Source organism: Perognathus longimembris, chromosome 11 (assembly GCF_023159225.1).
Source record: "Perognathus longimembris pacificus isolate PPM17 chromosome 11, ASM2315922v1, whole genome shotgun sequence".
In the NCBI taxonomy this organism is placed as follows: Eukaryota; Metazoa; Chordata; class Mammalia; order Rodentia; family Heteromyidae; genus Perognathus; species Perognathus longimembris.
Genome location: NC_063171.1, coordinates 30982692 through 31009853, shown reverse-complemented (window position 1 = coordinate 31009853; position 27162 = coordinate 30982692). Strand labels below are relative to the sequence as shown.

Sequence of the window (27162 nt, the reverse complement as noted above, 5' to 3'; positions counted from 1 at the left end):
TTACCACTGGGACAGACCCCTCTCCTCCACCAAGGTATTCTTTTTAAAACTTGATAAATAAAAAGAACAGGAGGCCATTGTTGCATTTCATCCCATGGTTCACTTCCTTTGCTCTCTGCCTCCTGTCCTTAGATGAGCCATTTTCCCCCATCAAGGCCCAGAAACAACAGAGACAAGTGGCCATGGACTGAGACCTCTGAAACCATGAGCCAATGTAAATCTTTCCTCTTTTTAAAATGGATTTCTCTCAGTTAGTTTGTCATGATAACGAAAAGTCTAAAACAACCATTGTCCTAAGGAACTACATTTTGTCTCTCTTGCTTGTTCTTTCTTTGAGTCATTTCTTCTTCCCTTATCTCTAACTCCAAGAATGGTGAGCGTTGCAGGTAATCTTATGACAGGAACTAAAATTATTTCCCACCCCCCCCCACACCTAAGCAATAATTATTTTCCTGGTACTACCAGGTGCTTGCAAAACCTGTGATCAAGCAGATCATTGTCCTTTGAAGACTACAGTACATATACTTTTTACCCCTGCCCTAGTGGTTCCTTTATAGAATCTGAGTCTCTTACCAGTACCTTGAAGATAGAGCTTGGGAAGCAACTTCCTCTGTTTCTTCCAGATGTGGTTATACTGAATAAATCTCTTCTTCACCACCCCTGGCCTATCTGACTATTCAATCCACCTGGTCTATTGGGACCTGTGAAGCCCCCGCCCTCTGGTGGAGGATTCCAGGAACATCTTCAGAAGTGTACACTTTGCAAGAACCAAGCTATCCATGGGCAAAGCTATGTGGTTTGGTTCTATTTCTGTACTACCTCTACCCCCAAAGCTCAGTGGTAAGCATTGATTTTGATGCTAGAAAGGAGGAGCTAAGCCGGCTCAGCGCACCTGTGTATTCATGTCTCACAGTGTGTCCAACGATCCCACAGAAGACGATCCCGCTGGCCACGCCAATGGAGACGGTACTGACACCAGGGAGAGAGTTGGGGAGAAACAGAGGAAGATAATAAGTGTTTAGAACACAGAGAAAGTGATAGGGCAGGGGAATTTAGGAAGAGGGTAGGGAGGTGAGGGAAAAAATTTCAATAAGTAATCCTTTTACTCTTTGAAACCAGTTTAGGGCAATGACACACGAACTAGAGACATAAAGGAAGGACAGTTTGAGGCACAGAACTAAGTCCTTAATTCGTTTCCTTCTTTCTTGGTCCCTGGGTCCCATCTGGTTTTCCTATAAGAGGGCCAGAAACCATTGGGTGGGTGGGATCACAGTCAACACTCACTGGATCTTGTGGACCTGAGAGCAGAAGTCAAATATATCCACAGCACTCTCCAAAGCATGGGTGACCTCATCAGGTGCCTTTTCCCCAGGGAAACCAAAGACACAGAGGAAGGAGCAGCCCTGTGGGGGAGAGAGTGGACAAATACAGCTAGGAGACCCAGTCTCCAACTGGATCAGCTGGAACTATTGGGCCACACCAACTGTCACTTTTTGAATCAGATTTCTTTCACATCTATTTTATTTTCAGCGTGTGTGTGTGTGTGTGTGTGTGTGTGTGTGTGTGTGTGTGTGTGTGTGTGTGTTTGTCCTGGGGCTTGAACATAAGGCCTGGCTACTGTCCCTGAGCTTTTGTGTTCAAGACTAGCACTCTCCACTTAAACTATAGCTCTACTGCACACTATTTGGTGCTTAACTGCCAATAAGAGTCTCATGGACTTTCCGGCCCCAGCTAGCTTTGAGCTGTGATCCCCAGATCTCAGCCTTCTGAGTAGCTAGGATTACAGGCCATGGTGCCTAGACATTTTTTTTTAGTAAACTTTATATAACTTATAGTGCATCATCAATACTAGGGCTTGAGCTTTTCTGAAGGGTAAGCTATTAATCCTCCTATGGCCAATATGCTCCAAGGTGAGTAGTCTAAAGCTGCACAAAGCACTGAAGACATCCCCTGCTCTGGAATTAGCAATTCTCTGAACAAAAAGTCCAGTGGCAGCTCAAGATCCAGAGTTCAAGCCTCAGTACTACCCCACAGAAAAAACAAAATCATGACAAAAAATTCCCAGAATTTCTGTCTTCAGCTGGAGATGTGGCCCAATGGTATAGTACATGTTCAGCATATATGAGGTCCTAGGTTGAATTGCTAGCACCTGAAAAAAAGAGTGGAAGGGAGGAGCTGGGAATATGGCTTTGTGGTAGAGTGCTTGCCTAGCATTCATGAAGCCCTGGGTTCGATTCCTCAGCATCACATAAACAGAAAAAAAGCCAGAGTGATACTGTGGCTCAAGAGGTAGAGCTTGAGCAAAAAAGAAGACAGGGATAGTGGTCAGGCCCTGAGTCCAAGCCCCAGGACTGGCAAAAAAAAAAATGGAAGGAAAGGGAGGAGGTAAGGAAAAAGGGAGGGAAAGAAGGAAAAGAGGGAAGCAGGAAGAGAGAGAGGAAGGAGGGAAATGAGAGAAGGAAGAAGGGAGAGGGGTTAGAAAGAAGAAAAGGAAAGAAGAAAAGAAAAAAGAAATTCTGTTTCTCAGGTCACTTTCCAACAATAAAAAGTTGGAGAAATTAATTTCATTTTTTAAACTTCCATTTATCAATGGATGTAAATATGGGCTGCTGGGCTGGGAATATGGCCTAGTGGCAAGAGAGCCTACCTCGTATACATGAAGCCCGTGGTTCAATTCCCTAGTACCACATATATGGAAAACGGCCAGAAGTGGCGCTGTGGCTCAAGTGGCAGAGTGCTAGCCTTGAGCAAAAGGAAGCCAGGGACAGTGCTCAGGCCCTGAGTCCAAGGCCCAGGACTGGCAAAAAACAAACAAACAAACAAACAAAACAAATATGGGCTGCTTTCTATCTTTTAAATTTCATTTTTGAATAAAAAGAATGAGTATCATCCATATTAAAAAGGATTTTACAAAGTATAAAATGTATTTCAGATAGTGTTATTATTCTTAGGAAAGAGGTTTCTACTAGGAGTTTTCTTGGCATAAAGCTAGCTGCTCCAAGCAGATTAAATTGTAAACTTGGCATTATTAGTATCAGTTCCTTAAAAAATGACCTGTCAATGCTGTTGTTGCTAAGAAAGGATATGATAAGTATGATAGGCTAAAATTTTGAGTTTCCACCTGTCATTCCTACTGAAATGCAAAAGAATGCTAAAATTACTAACTTTTTTTATCCTCTTCAAAAATAATTTGATCAGGGACTCCTGGCTCCAGGGCCCCTCTCTACTGAGAGTCTGTATTTTAGTTTTGATTTCAACAAATTTGCTGATTATACTACTAATAATAATGATAGTAGTAATAATAATAATAATTTGATCAAGTGTAAGATCCTAGAAGAACTGAGCTTTAATATCAATACTTACAAGACAATATGTTGTAAACTAATTGTACAACTAGGATGGTAATTGGGGAGGAGGGAAGGTGGGAGAAAAAAATGAAGGAGGATGTAATAAATTTGACAAGATATGTACACTACCTTATGATGTAACTATAACCCCTTTGTGCATCACCTTGACAATAAAAATTAAAATAAAAAATTTATAAAAAGAACTGAGTTCTACCTTGACAAGAAAGGCAAAACCCTGATTCCTGGTCTCTGTAAAGACTGCAGGATACATCTTAAGGGTAACAGCATTTCTGCACTGCCTAGTATATCTAATAGCATGCCAAGCTAAGCACAGACCAAAAAGGCAAGCCACCTACTGATGGATGGTTGGGAATAAAAGTCCTCCTCCACATCTCCTGTCTCCACATCCATTTCAATAAAATGGAGATAATAACAAGGGAACTTGCCCTTGAGTCATCAGGATGAGATGAATTAATGTATGTAAAATGTGCGGACAGCACTTGATAGATGGTACGTGCCACATACATGTACAGCATTATTATAAAGACTGATATTTCTACTCTAGTATGGTGATGAGTGTCTCTAAGCTCAGTACTTGGGAGGCTAAGGAAGGAGGATGGCAAGTTTGAGACTGCCAAGGGTTACACAGTGAAACACTGTACAAAAGAGAACAAAAAAACAACTTGATATTTCTAGTTTAAATTTCAAATGGTCAATTCTCTCCCTCTCACCTGTGTGCTTGTCCAGGAATGCTAACATCAAAGGTACCAACAGATTTCTACCTCTAAGTTCATATTTATTTACCTTGTCAAACATGAAAACCTTGTTGATCTGGCCTCGGAAGACCTTCAGGACAGAAGTGATGTGCACACAGGCAGATTGGATGGCTGGGCCTATGACTTCTGCTTTGTCTTGCTCTTTAAACATCAGGTTCACAAACACTATTGTCACCGGCCGAAGCTCAGATAAATAACCCCCTAGCTGTTTGTCATCAATCTGCAAAGACAGAAGGCAGCTTTCTGTGACATGTGTCTTTGGCAGTGAATTCTTCCTCCCACCATTAACCTACCTGCTTGCCCAGAATCATAATAAACTAGCCTTTTGAGGCTCTGGAAAAGCTGAAATGATCAGAATGAATAAGGTATAACACAGCAGAGCCCACCTTCCTAAAACTTAGCTGATGGAAATGGAATGCCCTATCAAATTACGTTCATTAATTCCCAGTACTGCACAGACAAACAAAAGGGCTAGGGATATGGCTCAGTGGTACGTTGCTTGTGTACGGCTGTGGATTCATTCCCTGATGTCTGCAATATCAAATGATCAAATTTAAAAAGTCTCTTCTTCCTGAATAAGAATTTTTGAACTTGCTAATTTTTATCAAGCAACCAAAAATTATCCCAATGAACTCCATTATCCCAACTACTAGCTTCCATAAAACAATACAAGTGCCTGGGCATTGGTGGTCATGCCTGTAATCCTAACTACTCAGGAGGATCTGAAGATCATGGTTCAAAGCCAGATAGACAAGAAAAGTCCCCAACACTCCTATCACCAATTGAAGTGGCGCTATGGCTTAAGTGGTAGAGTGCCAGCCTTGAGCAAAAAAGCTAAGGGATAACATCTAGGCCCTGAGTTCTAGCTCCAGTATCTGTAACAAAAGTAAATTTTAAAAAAGTAATAGGAATCCTCCCTATAAAAGGAAGAACTAGGGGCTGGGGATATGGCTTAGTGGCGAGAGAGCTTGTCTCATATACATGAGGCCCTGGGTTCAATTCCCCAGCACCACACATATACAGAAAACGGCCAGAAGTTGCGCTGTGGCTCAAGTGGCAGAGGGCAGAGTGCTAGCCTTGAGCAAAAAGGAAGCCAGGGGCAGTGCTCAGGCCCTGAGTCCAAGGCCCAGGACTGGCCAAAAAATAAAAAAGGAAGAACTACCATTTCTTTTGAAAATCTCCTATTCATGGGCTGGGGATATAGCCTAGTGGCAAGAGTGCCTGCCTCGGATACACGAGGCCCTAGGTTCGATTCCCCAGCACCACATACACAGAAAACGGCCAGAAGCGGCGCTGTGGCTCAAGTGGCAGAGTGCTAGCCTTGAGTGGGAAGAAGCCAGGGACAGTGCTCAGGCCCTGAGTCCAAGGCCCAGGACTGGCCAAAAAAAAAAAAAAAAAAAAAAAAGAAAATCTCCTATTCATTGTAGCTTAAGGATAAGAATAGCATTATGTAATTTAACCTTATAGTTTCATAACCTGGTGCCTTCTGGGATTTTTTAAAATAATCTTTCCTAGTCCAACTGCACACAAATAAAAATCAGTATTATTATTATGATTTTGGAGAAGGAACACCATTTCCCCAAGGGCATGTAGGGGAGAAAGCAGCAATCTAAACGCGGATTTCTAGATCTTTATTCCAATGTTCCATCTACCACATGCTCCTGCTTCTTTGGGATGATATATTTTAGTTACATCTTTCTACACCTACCCACAAGAGGCACAGGGAAAAGAGAACACACTCAAATTATCCTTGCCAATCACCATCTCCGAATCTCATTAAATTAAATGTTTAGTGATGATAATCTGCTTTGCTTTCATAACTCGATGTTGTTCCTATGGCCCACTGACTACCCTCCCCTAGGGACCCTTCCTGGCAATATCCCCCCAGGAATCTTACCAGAATCCCTATCCTTAAGCTATTCTCAGCAAGACATCATCCCTCAACCTTATGTGAAGGTACAGGACCTCTGCCAGAAGATCGAAGACATCACAAACCTAAAACAGGACCTCTGCTACAACAACAAGGATGTTACAAATCCAAAACTCTCATATTCTACTGTACTAAAAAACAAACAAACAAACATGCCCCTGACCCCTTATATCTCCAACTCGATTTGGAGCTACTTGGTGGCCCTCTTCAGTGATGATTAAATCCTGATCTGATCTGTTGAGATCTCTGTCCTCTTCTTTCATCTGCTTCATCTTTCCTAACATTTAGTAAATCAGTAGGGGGAAATCATCATGGTTTCTCTTCCAAGTAACAGAGAAGGATCAGGCTTTTCACTGACATTGTGAAACACATCTTCTAGAAGAAAGGGGGAATTGTGAGATAGAATGAAGCAGCTATGCCTCCACACTGCCCAGGATAGCACTTGGATAGGTTTTATGGAATTTTATTCTTTTCATAAAAGATAATGTGATTTAAAAAATAACCAGTGTAGGGCTGGGGATATGGCCTAGCGGCAAGAGCCCTTGCCTCGTATACGTGAAGCCTGGGTTCAATTCCCCAGCACCACATATATAGAAAATGGCCAGAAGTGATGCTGTGGCTCAAGTGGCAGAGTGCTAGCCTTGAGCAAAAAGAATCCAGGGACAGTGCTCAGGCCCTGAGTCCAAGGCCCAGGACTGGCCAAAAAAATAATAATAATAACCAGTGTAATGCTTTTTTGTATTTCATATACATTCATAAATAATAATTCACAAAGAGTAATTGAAAATTTTTTTTTCTGCCAGACCAGGTGTTTTTTGGCATCTCTAAGGACCTCAGTGATGGGGGAGATCTTAGCAAAATTGCACAACTTCCTTTGTCTCCTTTCAGCCCCTTCATGTACAATTTTCCCAGTGACTCATCAAGTTCAGTCTCCTTCTCAACTGGTTGCCAACTAATAAAGCATAATGTGTTATGTCTCTTGAGGTAGGGAGAGAAGAAGGGAGCAATTGCACACACTAGTGTTAGCCACAAGGCAGGTAGTTTTAGGACAACCTATGCTGTGAAGTGGAGCTGGGGAGTGCTGCCTCTTTAAATGAGTGTTAACACTACTTCTAAGTTGTTCTGTTATTTGTTTCTGATAAAACCCTCCAGAAAAACTTACAAGGGGGGCTGGGGATATGGCCTAGTGGTGAGAGAGCTTGCCTCGTATACATGAGGCCCTGGGTTCCATTCCCCAGCACCACATATACAGAAAATGGCCAGAAGTGGCGCTGTGGCTCAAGTGGCAGAGTGCTAGCCTTGAGCAAAAAGGAAGCCAGGGACAGTGCTCAAGCCCTGAGTCCAAGGCCCAGGACTGGACAAAAAACAACAACAACAACAACAACAACAAAAACAACAGAAAAACTTACAAGGAACCAGCCAAAATCTTGGAGGTGTTCTGACTGATTTTAGGTAACTTTGCCCAAAGGCATTCTTGTCCACCATTTCATATGCTTCACAGCAAATATACAGAGGAATTATGTACTGTTATATGCTTGAAATAACTAGTTTTCCAAGTCCTATAAGGGAACACTCTCAGATGTATGCTGCTTTCACAGTGTAATAATAATGCCCCTTCTTCCTTCATTCCTTCATTCGTTTGTTCCTTCCTTCCTCCCTCCCTCCCTCCCTCCCTTCCTTCCTTCCTCCCCCCCTCCCTCCCTTCCTTTCTAATGCTGGAGATAGTACCCAGGATCGTATACATGCAAAGGTGAGTTCTCTGTAGTTCACTGAACTACATTACCCTTGCCCCAGCCCCATAATACTCAATAGTATCCTGATCTAAACAATACATTTCTATGTTATCTTCACTTATAGAATGTCTTTTTATTTAGAAACAGCTTACTAGTTGCTGTTATTTTAAACCTTTTAAGCTGTCCAATGATCCCTGACACCCCCAAACCTAATACACTTAATTATGAAAATACCTGCTTCAAAATGTTTTCCATCACGTACTTCTGCAGGGCTAACTCCAGTTTAGGGTCAGACTCCAGCATGCATGCAAGCCTCAGGATGTCTAAGAAGACAGAAGAAGGGGATGGGCTCAGGAAGAGAGTCTTGGCTCAGCCAAGCTAGAGACCAGCACCTCTTTCTTTCTATGCACTGGGGCAGTGGTCTGCACAGTTCAGTCAGGAATCACCGAGACATCTAGTGGTTGAAAGAACCCCAGGAATCCCGAAGAGGAGTTCAGAACAGGTTGTAGATTTCCCAAAATGAAATGACATTCAGCTTAAACCCCTGATCTAACTGTAATTATGCTTTGGGATTTGTATCTGTGGACTTGATCTAAAACTACTGACCAGGGCTGGGGAAGCAGCTCATGGCATGTGCCAGGCCATGAGTTCAATTCTCAGTACCACAAAAACATTAAAAAGAATAAACAAAACTACTGCAGAAGGGATGAGAATGGACAAAAGAGGAGTTGATAATAGAGGAAGATGGGGTTGGAATGAAGGGTACTATAGAATCTAAGAGCAGTGTGAGTCAGATTCAAGAGACTGGCTTCTGGCTGTGAACTGTTACCTAAAAATTGGACTGACCTTTGGTACTGGGTTCCAACAGACCTAGCAAAATAAACATACAAATGGAGTCATTTACACTAAAATTGCAAGCTACCAAGCTCTAGGTTGTCTGACTCGTAGGTGTGTGTGTGTGTGTGTGTGTGTGTGTGCGCGCGCATGTGCACACGCGTGCGTTTTTCCATTCTTGGTACTAGGTCTACTTATACAACCCAGGCTAATCTGGAACTTTCTCTGCAGTCCAAATTGGTCTCTATCCACCTCAGTTTCTTCAGTGCTAGAATTACAGGTCAGTGCCAACAGGTTCAGCTCTGTTTATTTGACCTTCTGGAAAAATCAAGACAGCTGAAAAATCAAGATAGCCAAAAAAAATCAAGATAGCCAAATCTCCCCAGTTTTTTTTTTAATTGTTTTTTTTTTTTTTTGGCCAGTCCTGGGCCTTGGACTCAGGGCCTGAGCACTGTCCCTGGCTTCTTCCCGCTCAAGGCTAGCACTCTGCCACTTGAGCCACAGCGCCGCTTCTGGCCGTTTTCTGTATATGTGGTGCTGGGGAATCGAACCTAGGGCCTCGTGTATCTGAGGCAGGCACTCTTGCCACTAGGCTATATCCCCAGCCCAAAAATCTCCCCAGTTTTAATAGACAAAATAATGAAGTTCTCACTGCCTAATCTTTACACACAAAAAAAGATAACCTGGGGCTGGAAATATGGCCTAGTGGTAGAGTGCTTGCCTCCCATACATGAAGTCCTGGGCTCAATTCCTCAGCACCACATATATAGAAAAAGCCAGAAGTGGTGCTGTGGCTCAAGTGGTAGAGTGCTAGCCTTGAGCAAAAAGAAGCCAGGGACAGTGCTCAGGCCCTGAGTACAAGCCTCAGGACTGGCAAAAAAAAAAATAATAACCTGAAAGGATGTTCACCAAACAATCTATTATTGTTCTCTCTGCCCCTGACTTCCAAGGAAGATAATTGTAAAATGACCAATCTGATTTTGCTCTTTTTAAGAAGGTGTGTGTGTGTGTGTGTGTGTGTGTGTGTGATTACTTACAAGGCATTTTGATCGAGGATGGAACTATATCATTTGAACCACAGCTCCACTAGCTTTAGCTCTTTTTTTTCTTTCTTTTCTGCTTTCTTCAGCTTTTTTGTCTATAATGCCAACCTTATCTGTTCCACTTATTGCAACATTTATTCTTTTTTTCTTTTAATGGAATGAGGTGTTACTCTAGTCTAGAGTCACAAAATGAAGCCAGTAAGGATCTTTAAATTGAATCATTGTAATTTTGTCCTTTGATAATAGCAATTCACCAAGTGACTGGACAAGTCACCAGGACCCTATCTTGACTGTTTATGATTTCCTCCCCTGGGAAAAAGAAGGAGGTCGTGATAGTCTCCATAGTTGCCTTCCCTGTAGTGACAGCTCTATGCTTTATAATAGACTGGTAAGAAATGGTAGGGATGATCTTGAAGAAATAAGAAATAAGGTAGTAGAAGTGATGAGATATTTTCAGCAGAGGATACCAAGATAATGTGAGGCAAGACATGAAATAAAAATGGAGCTTAAAAGTGACCTAAATTAAGAGGAAAACTTAATTTTGAAATGGTTTCTTGCTCACTTAAATGTATTCAAAATGATGTGCTAGACACTGTATGAGAATAAAAAGTAATTAGGAAACTTGGTTTTCTCCTTGAGGCCATTACTGTCTCATTGGACACGCAAATGTATGTGTAGAAAAGCTAAACAGAAAAACAGAGTAGTGAGGCTAACTAAGCTAACTAAGAACCAAAGATGGGGCTGGGGATATGGCCTAGTGGCAAGAGTGCTTGCCTCGTATACATGAGGCCCTGGGTTCGGTTCCCCAGAACCACATATACAGAAAATGGCCAGAAGTGGCGCTGTGGCTCAAGTACTTGGCCGAGTGCTAGCCTTGAGCAAGAAGCCAGGGACAGTGCTCAGGCCCTGAGTCCAAGCCCCAGGACTGGCCAAAAAACAAACAAACAAAAAAATAACAAAGATGCTCCAAGCAACCAAGATCAGCATGGGCTTCTTTCATCAGAAAGACTCTCTTAAGAGACATAGAATTTTAAATGATCTTGTGTGGCTATTCCATTTTGTGAGAAGACTTGAAGAGGGCATGCCCAGCACCATAAAGACATTAGTTGTGTGTGTGTGTGTGTGTGTGTGTGTGTGTGTGTGTGTGTGCGTGTGCGTGTGCGTGTGCGTGCGTGTGTGTGTGTGTGTTTGTGGTGTGCTAATCCTGAGGCTTGAACTCAGGGATTGGGTACTGTCCCTGAGGATTTTTTTTTAAAGCTTGGGGCTGGGGATGTGGCTTAGTGGTAGACTGCTTGCCTAGCATGCATGAAGCCCTGGGTTTGATTCCTCAGCCCCCCAAAACAGAAAAGGCTGAAAGTGGTGCTTTGGCTCCAATGGTAGAGTGCTACCCTTGAGCAAAAAGAAGCCAGGGACAGTGCTCAGGCCCTGAATTCAAGCACCAGGAATGGCAAATAAATAAATAAACAAAAGCTTGAGTCACCGTTCCATTTTGGCTTTTTACTGGCTAATTAGAAATAAAGTCTGGTGGACTTTTCCAGCTTTGAACATCCATCCTCCGGTTTCAGCCTCCTGAGTAGCTAAGATTACAGGAGTGCATCACAGGTAATTGGAAAGACATTAGTTTTAAACCTAAGAATTAATATAGTATGTTAAAGGATGAGGAAGAGCTTTGTCTAGCTGGAGCCTCTTGTGAACTGGAGATTTAGAAGAAATGATATCAAACAGATAGTAGAAAGAAGCCAGGAGTTTAAGAAGAAGGGAGGAGTACAAAGGCCTGGACCATTATGGTAGCAAAGTTTAGAAATGTTAGGTCCTCTCCCTGAGGCTCCATGTAGATGCCCCCACCTCATTAAGTCTCCACCCAGTTACCTGGGTAAGCAGCAGACCTGGAGGCAGTTACCTTCCCTTTCCCTGAGGTCACATCTTAATCCACCTGGCCACACCCCTTGCCCCTGCCCTAAATAAAGCAGGGTGGGGTGGGGGTCACCCTCTTCTCTCCCTTCTCTCCCATCTCTCTCTCTCTCCCTTCTCTCCGGCCATGGATCATCTTGGCCACAGGCCAGCAGTTCGATAATAAACTTTCTCTCCTGCCTGAATATCGCGTGGCGTTCTCTTTACCGGCTACCTACTTTAAAAACCTAACAATGGGGGCTGGGGATATGGCCTAGTGGCAAGAGAGCTTGCCTTGTATACATGAGGCCCTGGGTTCGATTCCCCAGCACCACATATACAGAAAACGGCCAGAAGTGGTGCTGTGGCTCAAGTGGTAGAGTGCTAGCCTTGAGCAAAAAGGAAGCCAGGGACAGTGCTCAGGCCCTGAGTCCAAGCCCCAGGACTGGCAACAAACAAACAAACAAAAAACCTAACAATAAAGAGTTAAGTGCCTATTATACACCAAAGAATTTAGCCAAAGAATTCCAAGTTCTATGGAATTAACCTTTAAATCTGAAAATCTCCAGTGTTAGGAAAACTTTCGTTATTCAGGGTGGGTGGGCCATTTCAATCACATTTCTGAGCCTCTGGATTGTGGTTAAACAGAAAGATTAACCAGTGGGTGGGGCTCCGAATCTTGTCATATCAGACTTTCTGAATTAAAAAAAAAGCATAAGTGGTTACAGTTTCATACGTTAGGCATTGGATACATTTAACCTCTCTGTACATCACTTTGACAATAAATAAGAAAAAAAGTATATTGGATAAATTCACCAATAAAGAGAATAGGTTTTTTTTTTTTTAAAAAAAGTATAAGATCCTGACCTGTGGATGATGCCTGTAATCCTAGTCACTTGGGAGGCTGAGGTTTGAGGTCTATGGATTGAGGTTCAAAGACAGCCCGGGCAGGAAAGTCTGTGAGATTTTTATATCCAATTAATCACCGAAAACCAGGAAATGGAGCCGGGTGCTAACCAAATGGTGAGTGTTAGCCTTAAGCACAAAAAGCTCAGGGAGAGCACCTAGGCCTTGAGCACCCAGGAGCAGTGCGCAAGCGCATGCACACACACACTTTAGCTTATATCAATTGCACAAAATAATAGTTTCATTATGACATTTTCATGTATCTTTCTAGTTCTGGTAAAGAAACAATGTTTAGGAAAGGATAAGTCATTTATAGTCTAGATATGTCAGGGCCGAGCCCATGAAGAAGTATAGTTGTAGTCCATGGTCTGGCTATGAACCTATCATCCACGAATGCCAGAATTTAGTAAATATCTCTGGCAAGTTTTGTCACTCTTGCAGTAAACATGGTCCAGTACTGGCACACATAGTCTTAGCACATACTTCCTTCCCATTATAAATGGATGCCTTGAAAATGCTTTTTCCTGATGCTCAATATCTGTATGTCTATAGCTAGCTGTATCTCTATAGATCAGCTCTTATTAGAAACTATGGCTAGGGATCTTCACAGACTTATGCGCACAAAGTGATCTTGTTTAGAGTACAGTATTCTGTTGGTGGTATGAGTGCATATAGAAATTGCACAGGAATAGATGGTTCAGGAAGCAATGAGAAGATTAGAAGGTCATCTAGGAATCACCAACATTTAAAGAATGGGAAGGAAACTAAAAATAGGATACTAAGCAATACAGAGGAATACTTCTTAATCCAAGGATAATGGAAGAGCATACTGTCTCTCTTTTTTCCTTCTGTCTCTCTGTCTCTTTTTTTCTCTTTTTCTCAGGTATTGAGGCTTGAACTCAGGGATCTGCACTTGCTAGTCAAGGGCTCCACCACTTCAGCCATACCACCAGGCCTATATAAACAGTCTCAGACAGAAGGGACAAGGGTAGATGCTAGATGTGAGGGCTAAAGACTAACTCAGCCCAGGAAGTTGACAGAGAAGGATCTCATAGAAGTAGTTTGAAGACAGCTTGGGCAACACAGAGGGAACTGTAGTTAAATATAAAAGAGTAGGTCAGTGTATACCTTCTCAAAAACACATGCAATTGGTACTTACTAGGTGAATTAAATAAGCCAGGATATACAAGAACAAATTCAATTGTGTGTGTGTGTGTGTGTGTGTGTGTATGCGTGCACGTGCGGGGGGGGGGGGGGAGGGTGGGCAGGGACCAAGAATTCAAAAGTCTGACACTTTGGCTCATAGCCCCATTTCCAGCAGCCAAGCAAGTTCAAGTTCAGATGTAGATTATTCTGAGAAGTGTGTGTTAAAAAGGTTTTTCTTTTCTTTTATTATGGGGAAGACTTAGTTTGGGAGATGACGGAAGGGAATCTGCCTGCCCAGAGAAGGTAGAGGATGTTGGGGAAGGAGAGGAGGAAAAGGAAGGTATTTAGAATTACTGATCTGAAGGGCTGGGAATATGGCTTAGTGGTCAAGTGCTCACCTCCTATACATGAAGCCCTGGGTTCGATTTCTCAGTACCACATATATAGAAAATGGTCAGAAGTGGTGCTGTGGCTCAAGTGGCAGAGTGCTAGCCTTGAGCAAAAAGAAGCCAGGGACAGTGCTCAGGCCCTGAGTTCAAGCCCCAGGACTGGCAAAAAACAAAACAAAAATAGAATTACTTATCTGGAGAGTGGGAAGTAGGTCCCTTTCTGTGTTAAGTAAGGACTAGAGCTGTGCCTAGGAGAGCAGTAACTTCCTGTAGCGGTTGAACCTATTGACCACTGTGTATGGAGGGAACTTACTTTTGTGTTTAGAGGTTGGGTAATAATCCATGAAGCTCATACATTTGGTGAGGAACTCATCAAAGTTAAAGGTGGCCGGTGGTTTTAAGAAGTTCACCTAAACAAAATAAAATGAGAAGCTTTCGGTTATTCTGAGAACAGGATCATCTGGTCCTTTGAGTGTTGATTCTCAGCAGAAAGTCAGGGAGTGTGTTTCAGAATGTCTCAGGCATGGCACATGGAGATTGGGATACATAAATGCTAAAGGTATTCAATTTTTTGTATGTTTGTCTTTTGTTATTATTAGGAGACAGGGTTTTGCTGTATAGTCTAGGCTGGCCTTAAACATGCTTTGTAGTCCTGGCTGGTCTTAAGCTTGTACTTTGGCCTTCACTTACTAGGATTGCTGGTACAAATCACCACATTATGCCAAGTTGAATTTTTAATTGGAAATTCAGGGGGCTAAGAGTGTAGCCTGTATAGAGCATTGTTTAATATACATGCAGGGACTTGGGTTAAACCCAGCTGCCAGTAGCTCATACCTCCAATCCTTACTATGCAAGAAGCTGAGATCTGATGATTTGAAGTTCAAAGTCAGCCCTGACAGACAAATCCAGACTCTTATCTTTAATCTGACATCAAACAGCTAGAACTAGAGACGTGTCTCAAATGACAGAATGTCTGCTATGAGTGGAAAATGTTAAAGAAGAACACAAAGCTTCAGAGAGTTCAAGCCTCAGCACTGCCACAAAACAAACAATAAACAAATAATTAACTGGTTCTAGTGGGTTTGTGCCTATAATCCTAGCTACACACAAAGCTGAGATTTGGATGATCAAAGTTCAAAGTCAGTCAGCTGGAACAAAAAGTCTGTGAGACTTTATCTACAATTAACCAGCAAATTGGTAGACTGGAAGTACAATTCAAATAGTAGAATGCCAGCTGTAAGCAAAAAAAACCTGACCATAAGGCCCTGAATTCAAGCCCAGTTAACAGTTGAAAGACAGACAGACAGGCAGAGAAAGATAATTTAAAAGGTTTTCTAGGACTAGGAATCTGGCTTAGTGGTAGAGTACTTGCCTAGCATGCACAAAGCCCTGGGTTCGATTCCTTTAGCACCACATAAACAGAAAACACCGGAAATGGTGCTGTGGCTCAAGTGGTAGAGAGCTAGCCTTGAGCAAAAAGAAGCTCAGGAACAGGACTCAGGTCCTGAGTTCAAGCCCCATGACTGGCCAATAAATAAATAAATAAAATGTTTTTTAATTATTCTTATTTAAGATCTCAACGATCAGTATGTATACAACATATATACAAAACCATTTTAAGGGACTATATATTTTTCCCTCAGAACCATTTTCTACTGTTTTTCTCCATTCCTAACATTTTAATTTCAATAAAACTCAGTCAAAGTATATGCCATTTCTTCCTTACAAATGTTAAAAGACAGAGGAGGAGACTGGTGCCCAAGAAGATATTAGGAACCACACTAGTAATCATGAACTCTCTAAAATAATACCCTGAGAATGGAGCCAATCTCATGTTTTTAAAAATTAGTTTATTATTTTATTATCATTAAGATTATCTAAAGGAGTCTTGAACTGTGATACTATTTCCCCAAACAATGCGGAAACTTAGTCGAATAATCTGCCAAAACTAAATGTAGAGACATTTGACACAGTAACTGGTCAACACTCCACCCTGGGTTAGGAGGATGATGGGTAGTGAAAATGAGAGCCAATGGCAGTGCTCAAAACTACTCCTGTCTGCTCCTAGAGAACAGCCAGAAGATCATTCCTACTCCTTAAGCAAGGTCACTGTTCTCCAGATACCCAAATTCTACATCCGTAGTTACCTCAGAGAAGCCTGATAGTTTCCACATTGAACTCCCAAGACTCCATCCACATGACTACAGGACTTTCTGCAGCACACCTACCTTGACAGCTCTCTGATCTGGAATTCTCTCTATTTCAATCATACTCCGGTCACAGAGCTGCCAGCAGTTTGGTGACAGAATGACATCATTCATCTGGGCCATGCCCTGTGCAAGGCGGACATCATCTACCGCTTGGCCAATCACCAAAAAGTAGTTGCGTGTTTCATCTCCAAAGACCAACATGGAAATGTGGCCAGCAGCAAGCCCTGGCAAAAAGGGGAAGCAAAGGTTTGCATAAGAGGTTCTGGATAATTCCCCACAAGCACTGGCTCTTGGGAAAATCAGTCTTGGTGTGACTGTGCTACTTCAGAGCAAAATCCAATTTCTAAAAATTTACACAGGAATTAGAAAATGCCTCTTTCCAGGCCCTGACCTTCCAAAATGCCCCCTAGGAAGCTCAGCCATTGTTTTTAGCATATGTGGGGTGTGTGTGTGTGTGTGTGTGTGTGTGTGTGTGTGTGTGTGTGTGACAGACAGACAGACACACACACACACACACACACACAGAGGGAGACAGAGAAAGACAGATATTTCTTTCCCTAGATAGTTTGCCTATCCCAGAGTTATTTTACCTTATCTTTAATTCATTTATACTTAAGGGCAGCTAAGAACAACTTTAAGACTTTGTTTGGAGAGGATTTCCATTTTATCAGACATTGAAACTTCAACTAAAAAAACCCATTTATTTCTAATTTTAGTCAACAGTCAAAGGCTAAGGGAAATAAAGTAGGTGTTCGGCAATCCCATGTCAACCAACAATGGTTTTTCCTCTCACAGTTTTTCAGTTGAGATAAGGCTGAGCAAGACAGATACTGTAAAATAGGATATGGACATGAAATATATACCCATACATTTCCTTCCTTCCTTCCTCCCCCTCCCCGCCTCCTCCCCCTCCCTCCCTCCCTCCCTCCTTCTTTCTTTCTTTCTTTTTCTCTCTCTCTCCCTTCCTTCCTTCCTTCCTTCCTTCCTTCCTTCCTTCCTTCCTTCCTTTCTTTCTTTCTTTCTTTCTTTCTTTCTTTCTTTCTTTCTTTCTTTCTTCTTCTTTCTTTCTTTCTTTCTTTCTTTCTTTCTTCTTTCTTTCTGCCAGTACTAGGGCTTGAACTCAGAGCCTGGGTGCTGTCCCTGAGCCTTCTTGTGCTCAAGGCTAACACTCTATCACTTGAGCCACAGTGCCACTTCCTGCTTATTTTTATTTTTTAGTAGTTTATTGGAGATAAGCGTCTAACAGGCACTTTTTTGCCTGGACTGGCTTTGAACCACAATCCTCTGTTCTCAACCTCCTGAGTAACTAGGATGGTGTGAGCCACTGGCACCCAGCTTTGTATATTTAAGTGACCCAAACTAATAAATTCCAAGTTTGTTTTCTGTCTTTTCTCTCTGGTGTGCTGATTTCCATCTGAAGAACACAGAGGCTTTGTGAGATTTACTAGGAGAAAGATGCTGGAACCAACCGCTCTATACCAGCCACTTGACACATGAAGGTTTGAGTTATCATCATGTTCTATTGAATATGATGTTACATCAGCCTCTTTAGATGTTAACTTGGAGTAAATATTTATTATAATGGCTGATTTTTCAACAGCATATGTAACTTATGTGGGAATTTTGAAAAACAGAAAAAGAGGGCAAAGATGAAAGAAGGTTGAGAAACAGTGAACTAGATAACCTCTGATGATCTCAACTCTGCACTTGAGACTTTATAAAGTTTCATGGAATTTAAGTAGGCAGAAGCTACAGCCAACAGCACCAACCATAGCTCTGGTGGTTACCTCTCATTAACACCTTTTAGAATCATTCCTCACCAGAGCAATGATGCCCATACCTCAAGACCTGGGTGAAATAAAAATGACTTAGTAGCCAGGCATGGTGGAGGCATGCCTCTCATCAGAGTACTAGGGAAGCAGAGACAGGAAGATCAAAAGTTCAAGACCAGCTTAGACTAACACAGCAAATTTAATGCCAGCCTATGATACATAGCAAGACCCTGCCTTAAAGCAAAAACAAAAGCAAAAACAAAAATAGAACAAACAAAAATGACACAATGTATGCATGTGCTCAATGCAGTGAGGAAATTCAGATGTTAAGGTATTATATGTATGATCTTAACAAGTCTTATATAAAACTAGAGCTGAGGGGCTGGGAATGTGGCTTAGTGGTAGAGTGCTTGCCATGCATGCTTGAAGCCCTGGGTTCAATTCCTCAGCACCACATAAACAGAAAAAGCCAGAAGTGGCGCTGTGGCTCAAGTGGTAGAGTGCTAGCTTTGAACATAAAGGAATCCAGGGACAATGCTCAGGCCCTGAGTCCAAGCCCCAAGACTGGCAAAAAATAAAATAAAGCAAAACTAGAGCTGAGTTTCAGGCTTATCTGCAAAGCTTTTCTTGCCCATTCTTACAAAGGGGGAGATATCATAAGGGAATTCAAGTAATGACAAACCCCTCTCTGTTGTAAGGCTACTCATTGCTGTAATGCTAATGCTACGTAATGTTGCCCAGTTGAAAGATGTAATAATAACAGCCATCATACAAACAGAAGACATGGATCAAGTAATAGAGCACCACTCTTGAGAACAAAAAACCAAAAGAGAGCACAAGGCCCTGAGTTCAAGCCCCATTACCGGCACAATACAACAGCAATAATAGTAAAAAAAAAAATGCTGTCCAGTGGCTTTATGTGCTAAATATTGTATGAACTAATTGTTCATTATGTAGATCTGATGATCAGCTTCAATTCTTTTTTTTAAATTTTTTATTTAAATAAGGAGGAGCTCTTTCATATGGAAAGAGCTAGTACAATCACATATTTGAAAGGAGAAACAACAGGTTCTGAACTGGAGGGAAGGGTGAACCCACAATTCCATTTCCCACCCGAGGTATCAGTTTCTCCTATAATCACATGTCAACAAGCTGCACAGTACACCTTTAGCCATCGTCTGCCCTTTCAAACACCTGGTCTACATGAAGAGACAAAGAGAGGGAAGGCCAAAAGAAAAGCAAAGAGAAACAAAAAATACGAAACAGAACCTCAAAAACATCAGAAACAAACCACCTAAATCCTTTTTACTACACAAGGTATGAGGCCCGAAATCGCAAGCACAGGTCCACTTTCCAGGGAGAGAGAGCTCCCCCCCACACCCCCCGCCCCCCACAGGGCTGTGGCCTCCTGGAAGCCACCAAACTGGATGGAGAACATGGCTGGGTAACGGTGGTGGTCACCAACGCGGAGCCCCTCCTATCCCTTGGGTCCTCATTCTGAGGATGGCAGGCTTCCTGGACGTCGGTACCCCCCGCCCCACCCCACCCCCCTTCATCACAAAACAGGACAGCACACACACTCCACTATCCACAATTGTCAAAGGCCAGTTCCAACAGACTCCAAACCTGGGCTAGCTCTGCAAGAAGTTAAAAGGAAAAAAAAAAATGGCAAGGCAACATGCAGGTAGTAGGCAGAGGGGAAGCCAGTGGATGGGCGGGGGCGGGACTTAGCCTGTGGCCATGCAGCCTCAGTGGGCCAGGCCCCCCAGGCCATCAGCTTCAATTCTTTAAACTGGTAAATAGGAAGTTAAAATTCACATTCTGGTCAGCCAAATTCTGAAGTTCAGGGCATGATGGTAAGATCTAGCCATCACTTTCTCCTGATTTGTCTTTGGGAACGGTGTTAGCCAGGAGTGAAGCTTACACCCTAACTCCTATAGCATCTATTCCTTCACAAACACTTACCTATCTTGACTCGGATGTCTAATCCTTCTTCAACCTCCTTGGCCTCAAACAACCCGTGGATCTCCAGGCTGCATTTAATCACCACAGTGATGATGTTTTTCAGTTGCTTTCGCTCTACTTTCCACAGGGCTAGGAGTGCATCACCTTTAAGAGACACACACACTTGGGACTTTGGATCCACCCTGGAGATCAGTGCATTTTGAATGAGCTCTGGAGAGCTGACTCTACCACATGACTCAACACAGCCCCTGATCACAACTTTCTCTGAGATGCCTCCTCTGGCGGAGGCTCCTCAATGCTTCTTTCCTGCTTTGCCCCACTCAGTCTCCATACCTGCAAATTTTAGGATGTCTCCTCCAAAAATCAACACTTCTGAGGAATAAAAAGGGGGAAAAAAAGTTAAATCAAGCTCTTGATTTCCTTAAAGCTAATCAAAAAGAACTCATTCCTCATCAGAAAAGGGTCAGGAGAACAGCAATTCACAAAATACACTAATACTCTTTAAATCCATTCAACTACAGAATGAGGATACGCCACCATTTCTGTGAATGGGAAAGGACAGGAGACAGGTGATGTGGTTTCCCAAGAGGCCCAAGGACAGCTGCCCTCCTCCAATAATATTAGAAAACTTTTAGTATCCTGGGACTTGAGTGGATAGGTGGCTGAGTGGCAGGACATGCGGTTCCAGAAATGAGGAAATCAAAACAATTATCAATTGGGGCTTTGTTTAGTATAAGCTTGCATTTAAAAATTTTACACTCTCTAGTAAAAATGGACATTTTTTTGTTTGACTTCAATAGTAAGGATGAACAGAAGTCCTCATGCATGTTAGGCAAATGCTCTTTCACTGAACAGCACCCAAGCCATAAGTGGAGTTTCTTCCTCTCAGGCACAAGTTATCACAAACCTGTCGAGTACCTATTGCGCCAAGTGTGATATGAAGACGGATTAGACATAGTTTCTGCTTTTATGGGACATTAAACTTTGTCTTGTAAGTAAATGATAAGAAATTAGTAGGGAATATAAATCCTGATAAAGCAGTAAGCCTAGAGTTCACCTTAGCAGAGTAAATCATTTTCTTTATGAAGAGTTCATATTAATAGTATAAACAAATGGCAGACAGAGGTTGAAAGGGGGCTAGTTTTTTTCCACTCAGCTGAAAGGGCTCCAGAATCCATCATTAGAGACAAATGACTGATATTCTAATTATAAATCATTCTTATCTATGCAGATAGCCATCTCTTAATGACTATGTTTGGGTTGTCTGGAGGATGCTATCTCTTAAAATATTTTAATATATTGAGTACAGCTTTTAAGGCAGTCTGTATTTCAACTCTTTATTACAAAACACTCTTTTCCTCAAGTAGTTTATATGCATGAGATTTGCTCATATTCCTTCACTTGTATTATGACATATTTTGAAACCCAGTGGTTGTATACCTATTTTCTGGGGAATATGAAGAGTGCTAAGCAGTTATCGTTGGGTATAAGCAACACACACACACACACACACACACACACACACACACACAGAAAAGGCAATGAAAAAAACTGAAAAACTAATGAATGGAAAAAATCTTAATCCAGAAACCTAGGGAAATACTTACTCTCCACTATCGCACTTATGTAGTAGTTGAGGATCTCTACTAACTGCTCAGCCCCTCGGTCCATGTACATGGCTGTGCTGAACTTCTCTGTCATTGCAGTAAAACCTGCAATAAATGGGCAGCTGGCTTTTGATTGCTTTGGAGGAGTCACCTTCTCTGGAGCCAGAGAAGGTTATCTTGGAGAGCAGTGGGATTTTAAGCACCATCATAATTTCTTGATGTTTTGTGTGGTTGATCATGTGTTAAAAAGACAGTCTATCTGTGTTTATTATTTTAGGGAGTAGGAAATCCCTCCAGATTCTCAACTTATGTAGTGATAACTGAAATTCCACTAGGAATAGAAAGCTTCATTGTTAGGATAATAAAAACACACAAACATCAAGCTTTTCTAAAAGATGGCAAGTTTACTGTTGAGATGTAACAATCTGGGGAGGTCAGTTCCTGAGGTAAGTTTTGTTGGGAACAGGTGTGGAGCTTGGGAGATGAAGCCATGAACTAAAAGGACATGGAAGCCTGAAGTTCCCAGTGTGTGACTTGGGCATCTTGAAAGAAAAGCCTATGCCTGGAAGAGACAGGAGAGACAGGAGAGACAGGGAGACAGGGAGACAAGAGACAGGGAGAGACAGGAGAGAGCCTGTGTTCTCAGTAGAGCTTGGAAAGGGCATCCCGACTCTGCAGTCCAGTTCTGCATGTGAATTCTTGTACCAGCCTGCTGCTTGCTCATGTTAAACATACATCTCTTTTGCACTTGCCTGAAATATCAACGAACATCAGGACTCCATCAAAATATTTCACTGAGGGTCGCTCTGGGGTAAAATCTCCATAGACAATGAGGTCTGGTAAATGAGCTGCTATTCTGACGATGGCCCGGTCCTCTAATTCTTCTTGTTGAGAGCTCATATTCAAGGAAAATGTTCGGGATTTCTTTTAAGTGACAGAAAACAGTTCCCAAATAGGTCTTCTAGAAACAAAAGATGGGAAAGGAAAAAGTATAACGTATTTGTTTGCCCACTTTCCTCTTTCTTTTTGCCCCATTGACTGTTTTAACTTGTGAGTTGCTTATTGAAGTGACTGAATAGTGATAATGTGAGAGAAAGTGTATAACACTTAAAAAAGATAGTATTTCTATACAGAGGGGAAATAACCCTTCCAGAGGGACCCTCCAGCCCTGGGCAACCATTTCAAAATGAGCACCATTACCACGGACACGTAATGGGCTAGTGCATTTCCATAAAGTTCCCGGTAAGCCCTCACTGCAAGTCCTGCTGTGGCAGCAGGCCAGCAGCTCTGTCCACTTAGGCCAGACTCCTTTCCCTCCTATCTTCCAATATCCTTGTTCCCTGCCCCCTCTTAATATTTCATCTCTTTTCTTTCTTAAAAATTAAAGTGTAGACAGGGTAAAAAAAGACAAACAACTACAAAAGCAATACTTGCAAAACTGTTTGGTGTAAGTGAACTGAACACCTCAGGGGGGGAAAGGGTAAGGGGGAGGAGGGAGGGGGGTATGAGGGACAAGGTAACAAACAGTACAAGACATGTATCCAATGCCTAACATATGAAACTGTAACCTCTCTGTACATCAGTTTGATAATAAAATTTTGAAAAAAATTAAAGTGTAGATATGAATTTATGGGTGTGAATATTTGTATGTATTTATAGATGTATATTAGACTATCTATATATAAGACATCAAGTATTTTAAGGTTTAATGTTAACTCGAGGGAGATAATTGAATAAAGTGTGTAAGGAGAGGTGTGACGATGCATGTGTATAAAGTAGGAAAGTTAGGCCTTAAGCTATAAGTGGAAGGAAATGTTGAAATTTCAGTTTGTTTCCCAGTTAGTTCTGAGAAAAGGAGGGTTACCTAAGGTACTCCTTTAGTAACTGGGGATAATTAACTGTTCACGTCTAAATGTGGTAACACTGCTAGCTTCTTCAGAGCAAGCCAAATTTCTGCAATAGGTAGTACAAAGAAAAAGTTACACACACACACGCACATCTCTGTTATTTTTGGTTCTGGTCAGCAGGGAGAAATTGCTCATTTCAACCAGATATAGGTCATATTAGGACACATGAATATTAAAAGAAAAAAAAGTAATGTGGTCATTTATATTCCTTAGACTGAAGAAAAGCATTTAAAAAAATCAGTGAACCCTTACTGGAACTGTTTGTTTTTCAAGTAATTTTCCAGAATGGGAAAGAAGAGGGGTATTCATTATACATACTCTAGGCCTGTTAGAAAACGTCGAGTTGTTCCTTAGGTCACACATGGGAGACTCTACAAGAAGAGCGATATAGTAGCCATCAAGGGAATGGGTAGTATTCAAATGCCTCACAAGTGTTACCAAGGCTAAAGTGGGAAAGTCTATAATGTTATCCTGTTGGAATTGTTATGAATAAGCAAGTTAAAGGAAGGATTCTTGACAGGAAAATTATTGTGCTAATTGAGCAATATTGAGTACTCTTAACAGCCAAGATAACGCCTAAAACTTATGAAGGAAAATGATCTGAAAATAAAGTAAGTCAAAGACAAAGAACCTGAGTTTACCTGAAGGCCAGCTGTCTCCATCCAAAGCAAGATACTTTATGTGAACCAACAGTAAGGAGCCTAAGCTGCTAACCCTATTCCCCATGACTCATGGCAAAAGAGATGAAAAGGGGGGGGGGGGGGGCAGAAAACACGACAAACTTGAAAATGTACAGAAATGAATAGAAACGTGTAAAAATAAAAACCAAGTACTACAGGGTTAAAACTAGATAACTTTCATAAAGATATCTGGTGGGGGGGGGAGGTGGTATAGCAGGTATATGTGCATAGCATGCCTAAGGCCTGGGAGTAAAAAAAGAATGAAAATGAAATTAAGCCTAGAGGATAATTTCAACTTTATTGAGATCACAGAAATTAATGCAAGAGGGTAAAAGGACAAAACTTACAATGTCCTCATCAACGCTCTGTCTTCTCCACCATGGAGAATTATTAGTTTTGTCAGTTATGGGGCTTGAACTCTGAGCCTGGCACTGTCCTTGAGCTCTTCAGCTCAAGGCCAGTGCTCTAGCATTTGTCACAGTGCCACTTCCAGTTTTCTGGTGATTAATTGGAAATAAGAGTCTTACAGACCTTCTTGCCAAGGCTGGCTTTAAACCTTGACCCTCAGATTCTTAGCCACCTGAATAGCTAGAATTACAGGTGTGAGTCACCAGTGGCTGGCCTACCATGGAGAATTAAAAAGTATAAAAATATGGGCAAGGGGCTGGGAATATGGCCTAGTGGTAGAGTGCTTGCCTCCTATACATGAAGAAGCCCTGGGTTCGATTCTTCAGCACCACATATATAGAAAAGGCCAGAAGTGGCCCTGTGGCTCAAGTAGTAGAGTGCTAGCCTTGAGCAAAAAGCCAGGGACAGTGTTCAGGCTCTGAGTTCAAGCCCCAGGACTGTGTATATATGTGTGTGTGTGTGTGTGTGTGTGTGTATGTATATGTATATACATATATGTGTATATATACATATGTATATATGTATGTATATGTATGTATATATATGTATATATAGGCAAAAAAATTGAATAAAGTATCCAGACATTTTGCTTATTTCTTTATTTACTGGCAACACTGAGGTTTGAACTCAGGACCTTTTTCTTGCCAGGTACATACTTACCCTGAGAAGCTCCTCCAGCCCCTTTTTGTGTTGGTTATTTTAGAGATAGGGACTTGCTTCTTGCTTGGGCACACTCATGGGCTGAGATCTGCTTATTTTAGACTTCTATCATTGCTAGAGTAATAGGCATGATCCATTACAACCAGATATCAGTTAAGAAGGAATTCAGGAACTTTTCTGTCCAGTCTGGCCTCAAATGATCCTCCCAATCTCACCCTTATAATCTCAGCATGAGCCACCAGAGTTTGACTTAACACTCAATGATATCCAGTTTCAAACAACTTACATTCATAAACATAAAAACTGACAAATTTGATCTTAAATAGTAATCATTACTCTCAACTAATAATAGAGAGCAAGGGATGGGCTAGAAAATGTCAAGTGGTCTTCTAAATTTCTTTTTTCTAATTTTCTGAATGTAGTTTAAGCACTGCAGTGTTTGTTAGGCATACATCAACAGACAGTGAGACAGGCTGTTTCTCTTAGATGATGTGAAGAGGTTAAGTTCCACTACCATAATCACATGGACACACAGTGTCCATAAAAGATGCAAAGCACAGCATTTCCTGGCCAAATAAGGGTCTCATCTATGCCTTTCACAATTCAGCAGGATAGGGCTGGGATGTAGCTCAGTGGCAAAGCGCTTGCCTAGCCAGTGCAACATCCTGGGTTTGATCCCCAGTACCAAAAAAGCAAACAAAAAAAATACACAATTCAGCAGGATGGAATCATTTATGACTTCCTTGGGGCTTGCTAAGCAGAAAGGTTTGCATTCCCTGTGCATATGGGGTGACTAGTAGGCCCTCTGGGCATGCCACCTGGCATATTTCCTGAATCATCTGCTCTTCCAACTTGCAAAAGATAAGGTAACATTGTGGTTCCAGAAAATGCAGCCTGGTGAATATGGCATTATCAGTAAGATCATCCAGAGATTGTGCTTCACTAACAAAAACCTCTAAAATTTCAATGGCTTACCATAACAAAGATTTACTTCTTGACCACATTGCCTGCCATTGTAGGTTGGCTGAGACTGTCTTCTGTTGCTGCATTTCATTCTGACAGCCAGACTGCTACATTCTGATGACCAAGGCCAGAGGAAAAAGGATGCAATGGAATGGACTCATTTGTTGGGCAGGAGTTACATATTTAACTTTTCCTTATGGAAGTGGCTAAAGCCATTATACAAAAATGCCTACTTTCAAGAAGGGTTCAAGTAAATGGGGAAGTACAATCCTGTGTGTGCAACAGAAGAGTGTTGCAATGTATGATAATATGTGAGCCTTTAGCAAGAAGTGATTTAATGAAGTCAGTTGGATTCTGACCAAGACCAAGCTAACTCCTCCTCCTCCTCCTCTTCTTCTTCCTCCTCCTCCTTTCCCCGCTTCTTTTCCTTCTCTTCTTCCTCCTCTTCCTCTTTTGCTTGATAGGGCTTATTTTTGGAAGATTATTGAAATGGCAAATCCATAAAATGCTTCAAACTATAGCTTGACTTTAGCAAGGCTTATTGCCTGAAGTTTTCATACCCTTTTGAGTAAAATGTCATAGAAATGAGGAAACTAATATTAGCTGGTTAACAATCATATTAAATGAATAGTCCCATGTCAATTCAAGAGTGGAGATTTTCAACCAAGATAGAATGGAAAGTACAGGCATTATAGAAAGCAGTATGGAGCTTCTTGAAGAAACTGAAAATAGAGCTGCCATATTGTCCAGCTATCCCACTTCTGTGCATATATCCAAAGGAAATGAAATCAGCATATGGGAAAGAGATCAGCACTCCCGTATTTCTTCAGCAGTACTCAAAACAGCCAAGCTATGAAATCAACTTAGGTGCCCCAATGAAATAAAATGTGGTAAATACAGTAATACATCACACACACACACACACACACACACACACACACACACGCACGCACGTGCGCACGGGTTACTAGTCAGCCTGTAAAAAGAAGGAAATTT

At 41.8% G+C, this 27162-nt stretch overlaps 1 protein-coding gene across 8 annotated transcripts in view; it reads right to left on the bottom strand.

The window, feature by feature from the left end:
- The window catches only part of Adcy10 (adenylate cyclase 10), a 68646-nt gene extending 46043 nt beyond the window's left edge, over positions 1-22603 (bottom strand). For 3 of the 8 annotated variants that reach the window (XM_048356945.1, XM_048356947.1, XM_048356946.1), the window contains exons 1-9: positions 21549-21650; positions 20275-20313; positions 19942-20085; positions 16223-16428; positions 14308-14404; positions 8021-8109; positions 4152-4343; positions 1285-1403; positions 893-969 (exon numbers count right to left, since the gene is read on the bottom strand). In XM_048356945.1, coding sequence (XP_048212902.1) covers positions 893-969; positions 1285-1403; positions 4152-4343; positions 8021-8109; positions 14308-14404; positions 16223-16428; positions 19942-20085; positions 20275-20313; positions 21549-21642 — 1057 coding nt within the window. In that variant the 5' untranslated portion in view covers positions 21643-21650. Of the gene's footprint in view, positions 1-892; positions 970-1284; positions 1404-4151; positions 4344-8020; positions 8110-14307; positions 14405-16222; positions 16429-19941; positions 20086-20274; positions 20314-21548; positions 21654-22300 lie in introns of those variants that run through there. The other 5 variants (XM_048356952.1, XM_048356944.1, XM_048356948.1 and 2 more) reach the window with 5 other exon arrangements.
- Between the last annotated feature and the right edge of the window lie 4559 nt (positions 22604-27162).